This window comes from Hordeum vulgare, chromosome 4H (genome assembly GCF_904849725.1).
Source record: "Hordeum vulgare subsp. vulgare chromosome 4H, MorexV3_pseudomolecules_assembly, whole genome shotgun sequence".
Lineage (NCBI taxonomy): Eukaryota > Viridiplantae > Streptophyta > Magnoliopsida > Poales > Poaceae > Hordeum > Hordeum vulgare.
In genome coordinates this window covers 199,845-215,892 of record NC_058521.1, presented here as the reverse complement: position 1 = coordinate 215,892, position 16,048 = coordinate 199,845, and the positions used below count along the sequence as shown (strand labels likewise).

General features: G+C 47.8%; 3 protein-coding genes across 3 annotated transcripts; 2 read left to right on the top strand and 1 right to left on the bottom strand.

The window, feature by feature from the left end:
• Positions 1 to 2,955: 2,955 nt before the first annotated feature.
• Positions 2,956 to 7,473, bottom strand: LOC123446784 (ABC transporter F family member 1-like). The gene is made up of 5 exons (XM_045123326.1): positions 7,110 to 7,473; positions 6,207 to 6,280; positions 5,903 to 6,113; positions 5,473 to 5,707; positions 2,956 to 4,324 (listed from the first exon to the last, which is right to left on the bottom strand). The coding sequence occupies exons 1-5, from the start codon at positions 7,311 to 7,313 to the stop codon at positions 3,261 to 3,263; spliced, it is 1,788 nt and encodes a 595-aa protein (XP_044979261.1). The 5' UTR covers positions 7,314 to 7,473; the 3' UTR covers positions 2,956 to 3,260.
• A 3,054-nt stretch (positions 7,474 to 10,527) lies between these two features.
• On the top strand, positions 10,528 to 13,253 carry LOC123446780 (glucomannan 4-beta-mannosyltransferase 1-like). The gene is made up of 2 exons (XM_045123322.1): positions 10,528 to 11,185; positions 11,706 to 13,253. Exons 1-2 carry the CDS (start codon positions 10,883 to 10,885, stop codon positions 13,014 to 13,016), a joined length of 1,614 nt encoding a protein of 537 aa, XP_044979257.1. The 5' UTR covers positions 10,528 to 10,882; the 3' UTR covers positions 13,017 to 13,253.
• A 1,457-nt stretch (positions 13,254 to 14,710) lies between these two features.
• Positions 14,711 to 16,033, top strand: LOC123446783. Its single transcript, XM_045123325.1, has 4 exons — positions 14,711 to 14,854; positions 14,936 to 15,076; positions 15,430 to 15,617; positions 15,722 to 16,033. The coding sequence occupies exons 1-4, from the start codon at positions 14,775 to 14,777 to the stop codon at positions 15,928 to 15,930; spliced, it is 618 nt and encodes a 205-aa protein (XP_044979260.1). The 5' UTR covers positions 14,711 to 14,774; the 3' UTR covers positions 15,931 to 16,033.
• Positions 16,034 to 16,048: the final 15 nt, after the last annotated feature.

Sequence of the window (16,048 nt, the reverse complement as noted above, 5' to 3'; positions counted from 1 at the left end):
ATCGTGTTCCCCTCCCCTGCCTCGCACGAGCCAGGCGCTGGAGAAACTGCAAATCTGAGCGTAGGTCGCGGGCATGGCTTGGAGTGCTTTAAAGTTCACGCTATGCAGGCCGAACAGTGTATGCAGGCCAACCAAATAGCTCGATTCCTTCCCCCGCGGGCCTGGCTGGGCCTTATGCGGGCAACCAAACGCTACTTAGGTGTATATTCATCGTTCTCCTCTGAGTCCTCTTCTAAGCCCGATGACAATGCCCAGAACCGACACCCCTCTCCCTTGTCGCACACTGGCGAAGCGACCACCGGTTGGGAGCTCGCCGTAGAGACAAACCCTAATGCACTTGTCTGGTCATTTCCATCTCCCTCATACGCCGAAAATGGTTCGCGAGCCATCCCAAATTTGTCCTCACTAGTAAGGAACTCCAACCAACTATACTCATAGTCAAACTTCTATAAGCTAACTGACTAAACTCGTGGCAGGCAAGTCACCTATTCCATTGTCTTGTCCGCGTCATTGCCGTATGTGGAGCTCGCTAGCAAGCTAGCATCTATCTGGTTGGCTCGGTGGACCCGTGAGCCGACCGCAATGCCGGAGAGCTCCTTCTGTTTGACAGAGAGGTTATCCCATAGAGCTTTGGAGTCCGAGACCATAGCGGGTGTGGTGGAGAGAGAACAATGAGAGTGGAGGTGTGATGGGCAGTTGTCGGCCCTAGTCATGTTTGAATAGCAGGCGGATGACATGCCAAGAAGCGAGATGTTTAATGGCACCAGCGGGCGGACGGATGTGTGGCATTCGCATGCGGGCGTCGGAATAGGTTTATCGGCAAATGCGCTGGTTTAATGAAGGAAGGCTAGCGGACGGGTTCGTTTGAATGTGGAGAGAAGGCGCGTGCATCGGGACGACACTACCGGCCAGCGCGCCGCTACAATATGCTCGTTTCGATGAGAGGTCAGGTTCGCTCTGGCATCAATACGGCGTTGGTGCTCTGAAGCGGCATGAATACGGCGCAATTGCTTCGGACGGGGGAGGACGCGGGCGAGGGAGAGAGTTTTAGGTGGGACCAGGATGTGAGATGCGTGCATTTTTATTTATTTTTTATTTATGTTTTGAGGGGAGTGAGATGCGTGCATGACAGAATCCCACATCGTTGGAGGTGGCATGCATGCATGGGAGTAGAGTAGGCGATCGGACGGCTACAATTAATTAACTGCGCTGGTTTATGACGGTTCTTTTTCTTCTTCTTTTTTGAATTGAAAAAAGAAAGAAAACAACCATATCAAAACGGAAAAAGATTCCATTCTACGACCAACCAACCAACCAACCAAACCACGCGTATCATATCTACGAGTAGTATAAATATATCGTCCGAGGCGGAGCCGTGAAAGAATTAGCTGACAAATCTCGCTTCCACCTCTCGCTTGCGAGGCCACCAGATCACTTCCACCTCTCGCTTGCGAGCGAGCGAGCGCGCAACTGACAAATCTTGCCCGCCGCCGCCGCCGCCAGGATGAGGCGCCACCGGGTCGGGGGAGTCGGCGACGACCAGCTGCCAGGCGCGGCGGAGGCGGAGGTGGCGACGCAGCTGCTTGATCTTCCCGAGGTGGCGCTGGCTGCGAGCCAGGTTGCCGTCGCGACTGTCGGCGGGCGCCGCGTCGCCCGCATCGCCGGGATGGACGACATGAACGCAATCTACCTTGGCAAGGAGCGATTCGCCAGGGTGTCCTACTTCGCCGTGGTGAGCGTCCGCCTTGGAGACGCCCGCCACATGGCCCGCCGCCTCCGCCAAATCAAGACGGCGTCCACGATCTGGGTCAGCAATTTGGCAGCCCTTGTGCAGGCCCGGGGACTCGGGTCTTGGCTGTGCCTCCTCTACAACGAATTGATGTGGCTGCTGGAGGGGCTTGACGGGAACCTGATCCTGTGGGAGATCATCTCCGTCATCCGAGGAATGCTGCGCAAGGCGCGCGCAATGCAAGTCCATCTTCTTCCTGGCGTCGACATGGACGCCTTCTTGGACAAGATTGGTGTCACCGTCAACGCCTTCCCGCTCGAGCCGGCCGGTCGCCACGCTGGCCCCGAGACAGTGTCCTGTCCTCCGGCCTCGCCCGAGGCCTGCAAGCAGCTGCACCAGCAAGTGGGGGACAGTCTCGACGAGATAGACGCGCTTCTTGACAGGAAGATGGACTTCCTGGGCGTGCCTGATGATCCTGATTCGTTCGAGGTCCGGGTGATGGAGCGGCTCAAGGAGCAAGAAGACGAGATGATGCTGCTGGGCAAGGGCAAGGGCAATGGCAACCACGTCAGGGGATTGGAACACCTCGAGCTGCTGCAGTCAATGGCGAGCAAGGGACCGCTGACAGAGTTCTGCCTTGCCGGGATGCATCTGGGCGACGCGGATGACATGGCGAGATCCCTCAGTTGCTGCATCCAGAAGCACAAGTACGTGTTCCTCAACTCGGATAGGGTGAATCGTGCTCCTGGAATCAGAAGGTCCATCATCACGCTATCCGAGTCCCTGCGTTCCCTGGCAAAGGACCTCCGAGGCGGCGTTATCAACCGGCCTCTGCTTGCCAGGATGGAGCAAGTCGAGAGCACCTTAACCAGCCAAATTCTAGGCCAGAGTCCGACCGGGGCGTTCCGTGATGCGGCATTTGAGATCAACAGCAGACTCCTTGACCTCCTCGACCACCCGGGTCTGCTGCCTTCCCCTGGTGATGGTGTCCTCGCACAGCTAGTCGACCACCCGGGTCTGCTGCCTTCCCCTGGTGATATCGATGGTGTCCTCGCACAGCTAGTCCCCCTGGTCGACGATCTTGAGCAAAAGGTGAACGCACTCTGGGCTATCAGCATTGAGTATCCGCTCCACGGAAACGCGGATAGTTAGCCCTGGTTGTTTGCTTGACATTCATCTTACCATCTTTTAGTGCACTCTCTTTTTATGTATTGATATGAGAAATCAAAGTTCAATCATCAACTCCTTCGTATATAAAATACTAACAACAAATTGGTTTATATAAACCAAACGTGCAACAAGAGCAATGTGGACAGTCAAACACGCTTAACAACAGATTAAGATGAAGGCAACTATCGGCATGGATCCCTTCATCTTCATGCTAACAACTCTTGGACCCTAAAAAAATCTCAACCAGCAGCACAGGATGGATGAGGAAAAACATCTTCTACACGTATATAGTAGATAAATAACACTAGATAGATAGATAGATAGATTATATATTCTCTCCAGTCCAGCCAGGAGGTGACCATCAGTCCTCCGACATGCCACCCGACTTGCTTTTCAGGTGCTCCTTGAACTCCATGATGCCGCCCTCCCACCGGGTAACCGCCTGATTCTCGCACACCCAGATCTCCTGCGCCACCTGGTTGATCAGCCGGAAGTCATGGCTCACCAGCACCAGCCCGCCGTCCCACTCGTTCAGCGCCTCCGCCAGCGAGTCGATCGTCTCGATGTCCAGGTGGTTCGTCGGCTCGTCCAGCAGCAGCATCTGCGGCTCGCGCCACGCCAGCCACGCAAAGATCACCCTGCTACGCTGCCCGTCCGACAGGTTCCGCATCGGCATCACCTGCGCCTTGCCCGACAAGCCAAACCGCCCGATGGCCGCCCGCATCCGCTCCTCCTCGTTGCCCGGGTACTCGTTCAGCATGTACTGCAGCGCGGAGAGGTCCAGGTCCAGCTTCTCCGCCAGGTGCTGGTGGAACTGCGCGATCCGAAGGTGGTTGTGCCGCCGCACCATCCCGTCCAGCGGCACCAGCTCCCCCGTCATCAGCTTCAGCAGCGTGCTCTTCCCCGCCCCGTTGGGACCCACCAGCGCCACCCGCGAGTCCAGGTCCACCCCAAAGTCCAGCTTCTTGTAGATCAGGTTGTCGGGCGTGTACCCGAACGTCACCTCCACAAACTGCAGCACCGGCGGCGGGAGCTTGCCCACGTTCGCGAACCGGAACGTCAGGATCCTGTCCCTCGCCACCTTCTCCGTCAGCCCGCCGCGCTCCATCTTGGCCAGCGTCTTCTCCTTGCTCTGGGCCTGCCGTGCCAGCTTGGCGGACCCATGCCCGAATCGCGCGATGTACTCCTTCATCGACGCGATCTGGTCCTGCTCCCACCTGTACTGCTTCATCTGGTTCTCCTCCAGCTCAGATCGGGTCTGCACATACTGGTCGAAATTCCCGGTGTAGAGCTTCAGCTTCCTGTTCTGCATGTGGATGATGTTCGTACATACCCCATTCAGAAAGTCTTGAGAGTGTGATATCACAACAAGTATACGGTCAAATTTCTTCAGTGTTTCTTCCAGCCACACGCATGCCTCAAGATCTGCAAATGTTGCCACAGAATTGCCAGCATTATTATTATTAGTTCACAGATAAAAGCATATCTATTTGGCTTCAGAAATCATATTGTACTAGCTACTATATTATCTCAGTCAGCCTCAACTCAAACAGCTAAGCAGTAATCATGCTATTTTTATAAACGTTCCTAAACATGATAAAACTGCTTGTGTCAATGGAAGATGAGAAATCGAGGGCCTGGAGTTATCAAAACAACCTACCAACACCATCTGACAATCAGCGCGAGTAAATCTTGGGCAAAACAGGTCCACTAGATATCCAAGTGTAGCTTTTTAAGTTTCATCCTACCACCACCCAACAGAGTAAAGTCCAACAAAGTCAGGAATTAGAACCCCGAATGTGCCGAGACATGTATAATCAAAAACTGTAACAACCTACGTTCATGGTGATTTTTTGGTCAGCAGACCAACAGGTTCTCCAGTATAGCTGCTTCTACAGCCAGGCATTCCTACAGCAAGGCGCACGTCATTGTTTATCGTAACAAAGGATGCCATGGCAGAACCTTTTAATTTGGCAAAAATAAAGTCATTTAAAAAAAACATTGACTCATATGACAACTAATGAGCTCATCATTTTTTCATTTTTCCTAGTTTCATTGATAATAGATCACCCTTCAAACAGGGACATTGTCTAGCACTTCGGCCTAAGCTTTGTATTGAGGATAAGACCCTATATTGAAGACATTATCTAGCTGCTAAACTGAGATAACCAGCATATTCAGCTGGCCTAGTAGTATTTCGGCTGCTGCTCCCCTACGTGTGTGCCAACTCTACAGGTCCACCTATAGTAATCCTATGCGACCTTTTTCAGTATAAAAAAAACTAATTATCCAAACAAATATGTTCAAAACTGATGTAATTTAACTCCGCCTCAAACAAGCATAGAAAGCTCCATATGCTTTCATTGGCACTCTAAATTCATATATGGCGCAGCCCTTATGTCCCATCTCCACAATCCCAACAGGCCAATGCATCGCATCTAAGATGACCCATAATTATATACCTCCTAAAGTCGGTCAGGGTAAAGCTTGCTGAAAAGCATGTGATTTGGTGTTAAAGAAACACAAAGCACCAGGCCCACTTTACTTGTGACATGGGTTGGAGAAAAACTCACCAAGATGATTGGTAGGTTCATCGAGCAAAAGAATGGTTGGATTCATGAAGAGAGCTCTTGCCAAAGCAATTCTCATGCGCCAACCGCCAGAAAAGTCCCTAGTTTTCTTGGCCTGCATCTGCTTGTTAAAGCCCAGGCCAAACAAAATCTCGGCAGCACGCTTTTCAGCGGTGGATGCATCAATTGCTTCTAACCGCTCATATACGCGCTCCAAAGCTGCACCGCCGCCATCATCCTGAATATGCCAGCACAGGTATTCGTGAGACCATCTTCAGAAATCAGTCGGTTAGAGCACAGGCATTCATTAGAACATCTTCAGGTACAACACAGCAGACATGGGAAAAAGGAACAAATTCAAAGAGCAAGATGATAATAATAAATCTGATTGATAATAATAAATCTGATTGATTTTGACTGTTAAGAAACATACTTGAGCGGCCAAAACTTCAGCTTCCTTTTCCAGCTTGACCCTTTCTTCATCACAACTAATGACCGCTCCCAGTGCAGACATGTCTGAAGCCTCAATCTCATGGCTGAGGTGGTATATATCCATGTGCTCAGGGATAGGAAGCTCCCTGCATCCTATTGCTTTAAGAAGGCAGGACTTTCCGCAGCCATTCAGACCAAGCAAACCATAGCGCCTGAGATGGAATAATAAACCCATTAATAAACAAGATCACGGAGTCAAGAGAGGTTGGGAAGAGAGCGTGATGACCATGGCATAGTGTAGTAACCTGCCGTAGTTAAGCTCCAGCTCTGTGTCCACAAGTAGATCGTGGCCGTGGAATGTTAAAGTGAGAGACTCTATCTGCAAGCGGCATTCATCAAGACAGAAAACTGAGTTATTTTAGGTGGATTGTTGGGAATACAAGCAGTAGCAGAAACAAGAGAAATAGAGGGATTCATTATTATAGCCATGATCATTGTTATGGAAAAATGGGACAAGATTTGGTTGGAAAGTAAGTGCAGAAGTTTTATTCAAAAAAAGAAAGTAAGTGCAGAAGAGAGTGTTGCAGATGACAGGGAAATCGTAGTAAGATTAGTCAGTACTCTTGGTAGAACATGGACACGTGCATCGATCCATGGCAATTTGATTGATGACATGATTAAAGAAGGTATCTAAAACAAAACAAAACCAAACAAAATAATATATATCCTTGAGTGAGATGTAGTGGAATCATGGCTGCCTGCCATAGATGAATTGAAACGAAACATCCTTGCTAGGAAATGAAATGAAAAGTTGGGGCCTAAACGTGCACGTGCCAAGCCATAGATGGATCTTAATAAATTTCAGAAAGTAGTAGTAGTAGTATAAAAATATTAGTATCCTTCCCCTGATCTGAGCTGGGACTAAGATTACTAGTAGTATGCTAGTCTAAGAAAATTTGTTAATATATAGTACTAACTAGGTATTAAATACTGAAATTGATGAGAAAGCTATACTAGTCCAGTAGATAATCTGAGAGTGAAGAGGGGCATAGCATAGCATAGCAAATACTAATAATGATTAAATAACCAATTATAAGAGTGAAGAGGGAGAGATGAATCAATCTACAGATAGATAGATCGATAGATTGATTGATGATTATAACAAGACAAGAGGAGGAGAGGAAGAGGGATCTGAGAGGCAGACGTACGTGGATGTCGCGGGAGAGCGGGTGGGAGGTGAGAACGGCGGTGCAGGTGCGGTCGGAGAGGTGGACGGCGGCGAGGGCGTCGGCGACCTTCTTGGTGGATGCCGAGGATGAGGAAGAGGAGGAGGTGGGCACCTTGGCCCCCCTCTTTGCGGCGGCGGCGGCCTTTTTCTGCGCCGCCTTCTTCTTGCTGGCGTCGGACACCATGGCTGCTCTGCTCTGCTCTGCTCTCGTCTTCTTCTTGGTGATGGCAGAGAGACGGAGATTACGGCGGCCGGCGTGGTCTGATTCCGACCGACGACGCCGGAACAACAACAAGAAGAAGAAAGTGTCGTGGTGGGCTTGGCCTGCTACTTCTGCTTCCAGAAACTTTCTTGTGTTTTTTTTTTAGGGAATCAGAAACTTTCTTGTTGTTGGACACGTGTAGGTCTGTTGGGTCTCTTTTTCTTATTTGTTGTGGTCAAAAGGAAGGAGTTTTTTTTTTTTTTTGATAACAGTCAAAAGGAAGGAGTTGTGAAAGTGATGGACCGTTTTTCTTTCTTTCTTTTCACTCTACTCCCCCCTTCTCAAGACACGTATACCCCTCTCCCTAAGGCCGCCCTTGGTTGCCCTGTATTTTAATACACGCGTATTAATTGTACAGATGTATTTTATCGACGGCTAAAAGATTTTAGACGAAAGCAAAACGATGAAAGGAGATATGTATTTTTTTACAGAGGTATTTGAAGCTAAACGATAATCCAAACAAAGCCTAAGAGTTGTGAAAGTGATGGACCGAAGTACCAATATGGCCGCGCTTCAGGCAAGACGTAAGAGTTATGCAGGAACAGCTAAACCCTAAAGCCTTTCGTCGCACACACGGTTTTATGAATTAGTTTATTGTATGCTTAATTACTAATAGTATGTATGTATGTATTTTTCGGTAAGCAGAATATATTAATATTACGAAGATACTAATTACATCCAATCCCTATACCACACAATACCGTAATGACACTAGTAATGCACACATCCACAAAAAACAAGAAGAATATAAAAAAGAAAGTCCCGCTATACTGATCTAGTCCTTAAAACCGAGATTGTTCATTTGACCAGGATTGGGCTGCGCTGCGAGGGGCATGCGCGAAAATGACTGGGCCAGCCCAGCCAAGCCCATCTCGCTCTCGGACGTCACAATATTTACGGAAATAAAAAAAAGTGACAAACAATTCACGAATTTTGAAGAAATGCCACGTACTATTTTGAAATGCCACGTACTATTTTCATAATATTTAAATATATCTTGAACTGCCACATACGATTTTTATAATATTTAAATATATTTTGAAATACCACTTACTATTTTATAATATTTAAATATATATCTTGAAATGCCACATACTATTTTTATAATATTTAAATATAATTCAAAATACCATGTACTATTTTTATAATATTTAAGTATATTTTGAAATGCCACATACTATTTTTTATAATTTTTAAATATATTTTAAAATGCCACATACTATTTTATAATATATAAATATATTTTTAAATGACACGTACTATTTTTATAATATTTAAATATATTTTGAAATGTCACGTACTATTTTTATAATATTTAAATATATTTTAAAATGTCAGATAATATTTTTATAATATTTAAATATATTTTGAAATGCCATGTATTATTTTTATAATATTTAAATATATTTTGAAATGCCACACAGAAAATTACACATGCTCTATTTTTTTAACAGGAAAGTTTTTGCTGCATCACTACTACTTGTACGTTCTAACCTGAAAAATCACATTTGCTGGTCAATATAGAGCCGCTGACTTTAGCTCCAGCTGCTGCAGCTGTCCAGCGTATGTTTTTTTTTCCTTTTTTTACTCTTCTTTTTCAAAAATTTCATTTTCATTTTATTTTTTATATACATTTTCATTTTTTGAAAAAGGGCAGCCTTTTTTATTAAGTTTTTCGCTTTTATAAACTTTTTGTGTTCACTTTTTTTGTTTTTTATTTTTTTAACCCTGCGGCAGCCTTTTTTTAGCAGACTAACAAAAAAATGGGCCGATCCAACGCGCTCCTTGGCCCATCAGCCAGCCGAATCCCGGTTGACATTTTTCCCATGGGTATTTTTGTGTCTCAAGGTCCAATTTAAACCGGGATCGTATAGTTTAGGGTGCAAACGACAGGGATTTGGACTTGAGGGTTTGATTCGCCGAACCTCTATGAATTCAGGGGTTTTTTTTTTTTGAAAAGGAGGCATCGCCCCGGCCTCTGCATCGATGATGCATGCAGCCCTTTATTAAAAACCGGAATAATCCAAAGCAAGTACATAGTCTAACGGTAATCCGTGAGCAGAAATTACAAGGCGATCAATGCTCAAATGAAAAGATATAAATAGGTGAAGTTGGCTAACTTCCTATTCTATCAGCATGTCGCCATCCATATGGCTGAAGATAGCCTGAGCTACCATCTCCCATCGGGCACACCCAGTAACCAAAGGCTCCCTGGTTTCCACAGGAGTGAGTAAGGACCACATGCGGATCAAGGTCGTAGTCCTGAAGATGACCTGTAAAAAATTAATACAATGTTGTCTATTAAAAACTAGGTCATTTCTACAGTTTCATATAGCCCACAAAAGTGCGGATATTCCAACTCGAGTTAGTTTGGCTAAACGAACGTTAACCCCGTCCAGCCACGTCCCAAATACATGTTAATGCTAGTAGGCGAGGTGATGTTAAAGGCAATATGGATTGAGCGTCATAAGAGTTTAGCCATAGAACAATATGAATTCAGGGTTTAAAATGAACTTTTTCCTTTCTTCAACCATCAATCAATTAATCAATGTCAATATACTTACAAATCAAGTGGTTTACTCTGACTTTTGGGTAAGCACGTATGTACATACATATCTTCTCTAGTACTCCCTCCGTAAACTAATATAAAAGCGTTTAGATCACTATTTTAGTTATCTAAACACTCTTATATTAGTTTGTAGGAAATTTGTAGGAAGAGCCGGCCTGGTCGTTCGGTGCATGCATTCATTCTTGTGGCTGGTATGCATTGTGGCTACATAGATAGATAGATTGATAGATAGATGGATCGATCAAGTTAGCACCGATTGCTAGTGTTTATTTCTTTCTTTCTCTCTGACTTTTTTTAGAGATGCAAGCAGTAGTAATGCTGGAGACGTTGTACGTACCACTATCGTACGTACTCACTAGATAGATAGATATAGAAAAGAAACAAAGACAGATACGATAGAATAGGTAGAATAGATAGAGAGCGAGGCCTGCGCTGGCTGGATTATTAGCTGTATACCACTCATTCTTCATTTACGTACATACATAAGTATTTACGTACAGCTCAGCTTTCTCTTTCTGTTATGCCTTTTTAATGTATATATATGTACATATACAGTGGTATGTAGACGTACTCATCAGGCAGCATATATACATACATACTACATCACGCTGCAGTGCAGCCTCAACTGTGCATTGTTTCACCGCGTGCCAGCCATGGCCGACTTTATAACCTTCCCTTTTGTGTTTTTTATATTTAATTAATTAATTGCAATATACTACATACTCACGCGGCCGGCCCCTATATACTTAGCCTCCACCAAATTGAGTTTAGCCAAGGAAACTCTTCTGTAATCCATCCACCCATCCAACTCAATCAATTGGGATTGGGAGGAGGAAGAACAATCTTTTTCTCTTTTCTTTTTCTATTCTATTCTATTCTATTCTATTCTAAAAGGAGGAGGAGGAGGAGGAGGAGGAAGAAGATGAAGGGGGTGAGCATGGTGACCATGGCGCGTGCGGCGTGGGCGGTGGTGCGGTACGCGGTGGTGGTGCCCCTGCTTCAGCTGTCCATCTACCTCTGCGCCGCCATGTCCCTCATGCTCTTCGCCGAGCGCCTCTACATGGGGATCATCGTCGCCGTGCTCTGGCTCAACAACCGACGCCGTCAACGCCATTGCAGCCGCAACCAGAAGAACAAGGACGACGACGACATCGACGACCTGGAGACCGGCGGCGCAGACCGGCCCATGGTTCTCATCCAGATCCCCATGTTCAACGAGAAGCAGGTCAATTATCTATTGCTCCTCTATGTATGATGGTTTTGAGTTTTGATATGATATGCATGACTAGTCCTGCTTGCTATGCGTGCTGTTACTTACTGCACGCATATGATGATCCATCATGCATAGAGACCGCGTGCATGTTTTTGTAGCTTTCTTCAAAAAAAAAATCAATCATGCAAAAGCTGTTGCTATATGCATGCATAAGTACAACTGTAATTGTTGCACATATATAATGGAGTATATGAACTAACTCTTGTTGGCTACGTTCGGTCCATCCAAATTCACTCAAAGACAAGATTAAAAAGTAGAGTACATCAATAAATAATACTATAAGTAACGGCGGCATGTAAGACAAGAGTCAACTATCTCTCTCTGCTAGCTAGCTACGAAATTGATAGTAGTTTGTTTGTTTGTTTGTTTTTGTTTGTTGTTTGTTTGGAGTAGTAGTTTGCACCATGCATGCAATGACGACGACTGAATCGATGAATTGGGTGATGCATGGCATGGCATGATGATTAAACAGGTGTACCGTCTTTCGATCGGCGCGGCGTGCGGTCTGTGGTGGCCGTCGGACAAGCTTGTGATCCAGGTGCTGGACGACTCGACGGACGCCGGCATCCGGTCGCTGGTGGAGGCGGAGTGCCGGCGGTGGGCTGGCAAGGGCGTGCACATCCGTTACGAGAACCGCAGCAACCGGAGCGGCTACAAGGCCGGTGCCATGCGTGAAGGCCTCAAGAAGACCTACGCCAAGGACTGCGAGTACGTGGCCGTCTTCGACGCCGACTTCCAGCCCGACGCCGACTTCCTCCGCCGCACCGTGCCGCTCCTCCAGGCCGACCCGTCCGTGGCGCTGGTGCAGGCGCGGTGGCGGTTCGTCAACGCGGACGAGTGCATCCTCACCCGCATCCAGGAGATGTCCCTCGACTACCACTTCTCCGTGGAGCAGGAGGTCGGCTCCGCCTGCCACGGCTTCTTCGGCTTCAACGGCACCGCTGGGGTGTGGCGGGTGCACGCCCTGGCCGACGCCGGGGGGTGGAAGGACCGCACCACCGTCGAGGACATGGACCTGGCCGTCCGGGCGTCCATGCGGGGGTGGAAGTTCGTCTACGCCGGCGACGTGCAGGTGCGCAACGAGCTGCCCAGCAGCTTCAAGGCATACCGGTACCAGCAGCACCGCTGGTCGTGCGGGCCGGCCAACCTGATGCGCAAGATGTTCTGGGAGATTGTCGCCAGCCGGCAGGTGTCGGCGTGGAAGAAGCTCCACGTGCTCTACGGCTTCTTCTTCGTCAGGAAGGTGGTGGCGCACCTCGTGACATTCCTCTTCTACTGCGTCGTCATCCCGGCCTACGTGCTCGTCGGCGGCCAGGGCCAGGTGCGCCTCCCAAAGTACGTGGCCATGTACGTGCCCGCCATCATCACCCTGCTCAACGCCGTGTGCACCCCGAGGTCATGGCACCTGCTCGTCTTCTGGATCCTCTTCGAGAACGTCATGTCCATGCACCGCTCCAAGGCCACCGTCATCGGGCTCGTCGAGGCCAGCCGCGCAAACGAGTGGGTCGTCACAGAGAAGCTCGGTGGGTCTGCCGCTGCTTCTGCTACCACCACGACCATGGCCACCAACGTTAACAAGCAGGCGCAGGCGGCCATGAAGAAGAAGAAGAAGAGCCAGAGCAACAGCAGCGGTTTCCTTGTCCCGGAGATGGTGATGGGGCTCTGCCTGCTCTACTGCGCCGTCTACGACATCGTCTTCGGCCATGACCACTTCTATGTCTACCTCCTCATGCAGTCCGCCGCCGCATTCGTCATCGGATTCGGCTACGTCGGATCCCAATGAATCTGAATTTTGCCTTCTGCAGTCAGCATGCATGTTGTTGTACCAATAATATACATACATACATACATACCTAGTTGTATCGCGTTACTAAATAATTTCCAGATAGAGATGGAGCAGGACAATTGCTTGCCTGCTTCGTCAATTATATATACTGTATTATATTCATTCATCCATTTTGCTCGCATCGTGTACTAGTAGCTAGCTAGTACAAAACCAATAATAATTAATCTCATTTCAGTTTGTTGTCAGGCAGTAAATTTAAAAGGCATGCATTTTCTATATATACATACATGTTGGTGAAAACCTACCTACAGTTTCTTTCTTTCTTTTTCATACAAAGATGAATGATCGAATCCGAATGAAGATGGCAATATATATACAGTTGCATTCGAAGCCATTTGTTTGTTTGTATACACAGTAGGACGTACGTGAATAGGATTTTTTTTTACCACTCTAGCTTTTGCCAAAAAAAAAAATATGTCACTTTAGATTTTAACATTTTATTTTTGCCACTCTTAGCTTTTGGCAATTATCATAATTATTATTTTGTGACGTGGCAATTGTGATACATGGTCAAAAGCTAAAAGTGACAAAAGTAAAACAAATTAATTTTGCTTTTGGCGTGTTGAAGATGAGAAAGAAAAAAACAAATTAATCCAGTGAGATGAGATGGGATGAGGTTTTTTTTTAAGAAGAAGATAAGAATTTATTTACGTATTGGGATTTTGTTTTTAAAGAAGAAGAAGAGGTGGCGTATTGAAGGCCCGATGTGTGGCCCACTCGATATGCCTTGTTGGAGAAGATGAGATAGCTTCGTTGGGCCTGCCTCTCCCTCGGGGCCACTGGATGAAGGCCCGATGTGTGGCCCACTGGATAGGCCTTGTTGGAGAAGATGAGATAGCTTCGTTGGGCCTGCCTCTCCCTCGGGCCCACTGGATGAAGGCCCGATGTGTGGCCCACTGGATATGCCTTGTTGGAGAAGATGAGATAGCTTCGTTGGGCCTGCCTCTCCCTCGGGCCCACTGGATGAAGGCCCGATGTGTGGCCCACTGGATATGCCTTGTTGGAGAAGATGAGATAGCTTCGTTGGGCCTGCCTCTCCCTCGGGCCCACTGGATGAAGGCCCGATGTGTGGCCCACTGGATATGCCTTGTTGGAGAAGATGAGATAGCTTCGTTGGGCCTGCCTCTCCCTCGGGCCCACTGGATGAAGGCCCGATGTGTGGCCCACTGGATATGCCTTTGTTGGAGAAGATGAGATAGCTTCGTTGGGCCTGCCTCTCCCTCGGGCCCACTGGATGAAGGCCCGATGTGTGGCCCACTGGATATGCCTTGTTGGAGAAGATGAGATAGCTTCGTTGGGCCGGCCTCTCCCTCGGGCCCACTGGATGAAGGCCCGATGTGTGGCCCACTGGATAGGCCTTGTTGGAGAAGATGAGATAGCTTCGTTGGGCCCGCCTCTCCCTCGGGCCCACTGGATGAAGGCCCGATGTGTGGCCCACTGGATAGGCCTTGTTGGAGAAGATGAGATAGCTTCGTTGGGCCCGCCTCTCCCTCGGGCCCACTGGATGAAGGCCCGATGTGTGGCCCACTGGATAGGCCTTGTTGGAGAAGATGAAATAGCTTCGTTGGGCCTGCCTTTCCCTCGGGCCCACTGGATAAAGGCCCGAGCTGGTCAGTGAAGCCCAGACCCAGTTCTCAGTTAAGTTATCAATCGCAGCTCGCATGAAAGGGAAAAAAAAGTGACAAGGGGGAAGAAATGTGGCCGGCGGCGTGGACGAGGACGAGCAAGCTCCTAGGGCGGCTCGCCGGCGTCCGTCCATCAAAAGGATCCGGTCGGTAAGCAAAGCAGCAACCCATCTCCTCTCTAAGATTCCTCTGCTCCCCGCACCGCACTCATCTTGTTTGCTTGGGTTTCAGCTCCTCCTCTGCGGGTGCCGCCGGAGAGAGCAAGAGTCAGATCCGGAGGAAGAGGGTGGTGACCATCGGTGCCCTGAGCCTGGCCGGGGGAGTCGCCCTCAGTGCCATCAACGACCTCGCAATCTTCCACGGATGCACCACGTCTCTCTCTTCTACTAACCTCTCTTCTACTGCATCTGCATCTCCTCTCTAGTCTAGATTCAATCAATTATACTTTCTTTCTTTCTTTCTTTCTTTCCATATATTATACGTATATACAACTGCTAGCTAGCTAGCTAGCTAGATACATACTGTACTAGATTCAACATTTTATCATGCCTCTTCTCTACTCTACTCTACTCTGCTCTACTGTATCTCTAGTATGCAGGTTTTTCAGTTAGGGAAATCAAATAAATATGCACCAACAAAAAGCATATACATCTCTTATTAAATCTTTCATCTTTTCTATCATGATGATGATGATGATGCTCATACGTACAACTACAACCATCCAGGAAGGCGCTCGACAAGGCTACCGACAACCCAGAGGTCGTACAAGCCATTGGGCTGCCTATAGCTAGAGGGCCATGGTACGATGCGTCCGTCGTTCTGGGTCATCGCCGCCGATCCGTGTCGTGCACGTTCCCGGTGACCGGCCCACGGGGGTCGGGAGTCTTTCACATCGAGGCCATCCGGAATGGAGGTTACTCACCTCTCCTTTTTTTTGTTCTTGTTTCAGACTCCCTTGATATGTATGGCTCATGTCTGATTTATCTTGTGCTGTCTTGTGCTTGTGCATAATAAAAGAGGATGGCGTGCTTTCGTTTCTGCGCCACCACGACTGGGAGATACTGGCCATGGATGCTCGCCTGGAACTGCAAGCACTACCTTCAGATGATGACGGCCATCAGCGGCAACCACTCGTGATGAACCTCGACCTGATGACCAGCGCTGCTCATGACGACGACAACGAGTGTAAGACTAGTAGTACTGCTGGTGGTGGGAAAATCAGTTGAGAGTCGAGCCTTTCTTTTCTTTTCTTTTCTTGTTGTTGCGACAAAAGGAACGGATATAGAAATTTGGTTTTGATGGAGGTGGCAATAATAATTGAATTGAGCATCACTTGACTCACTG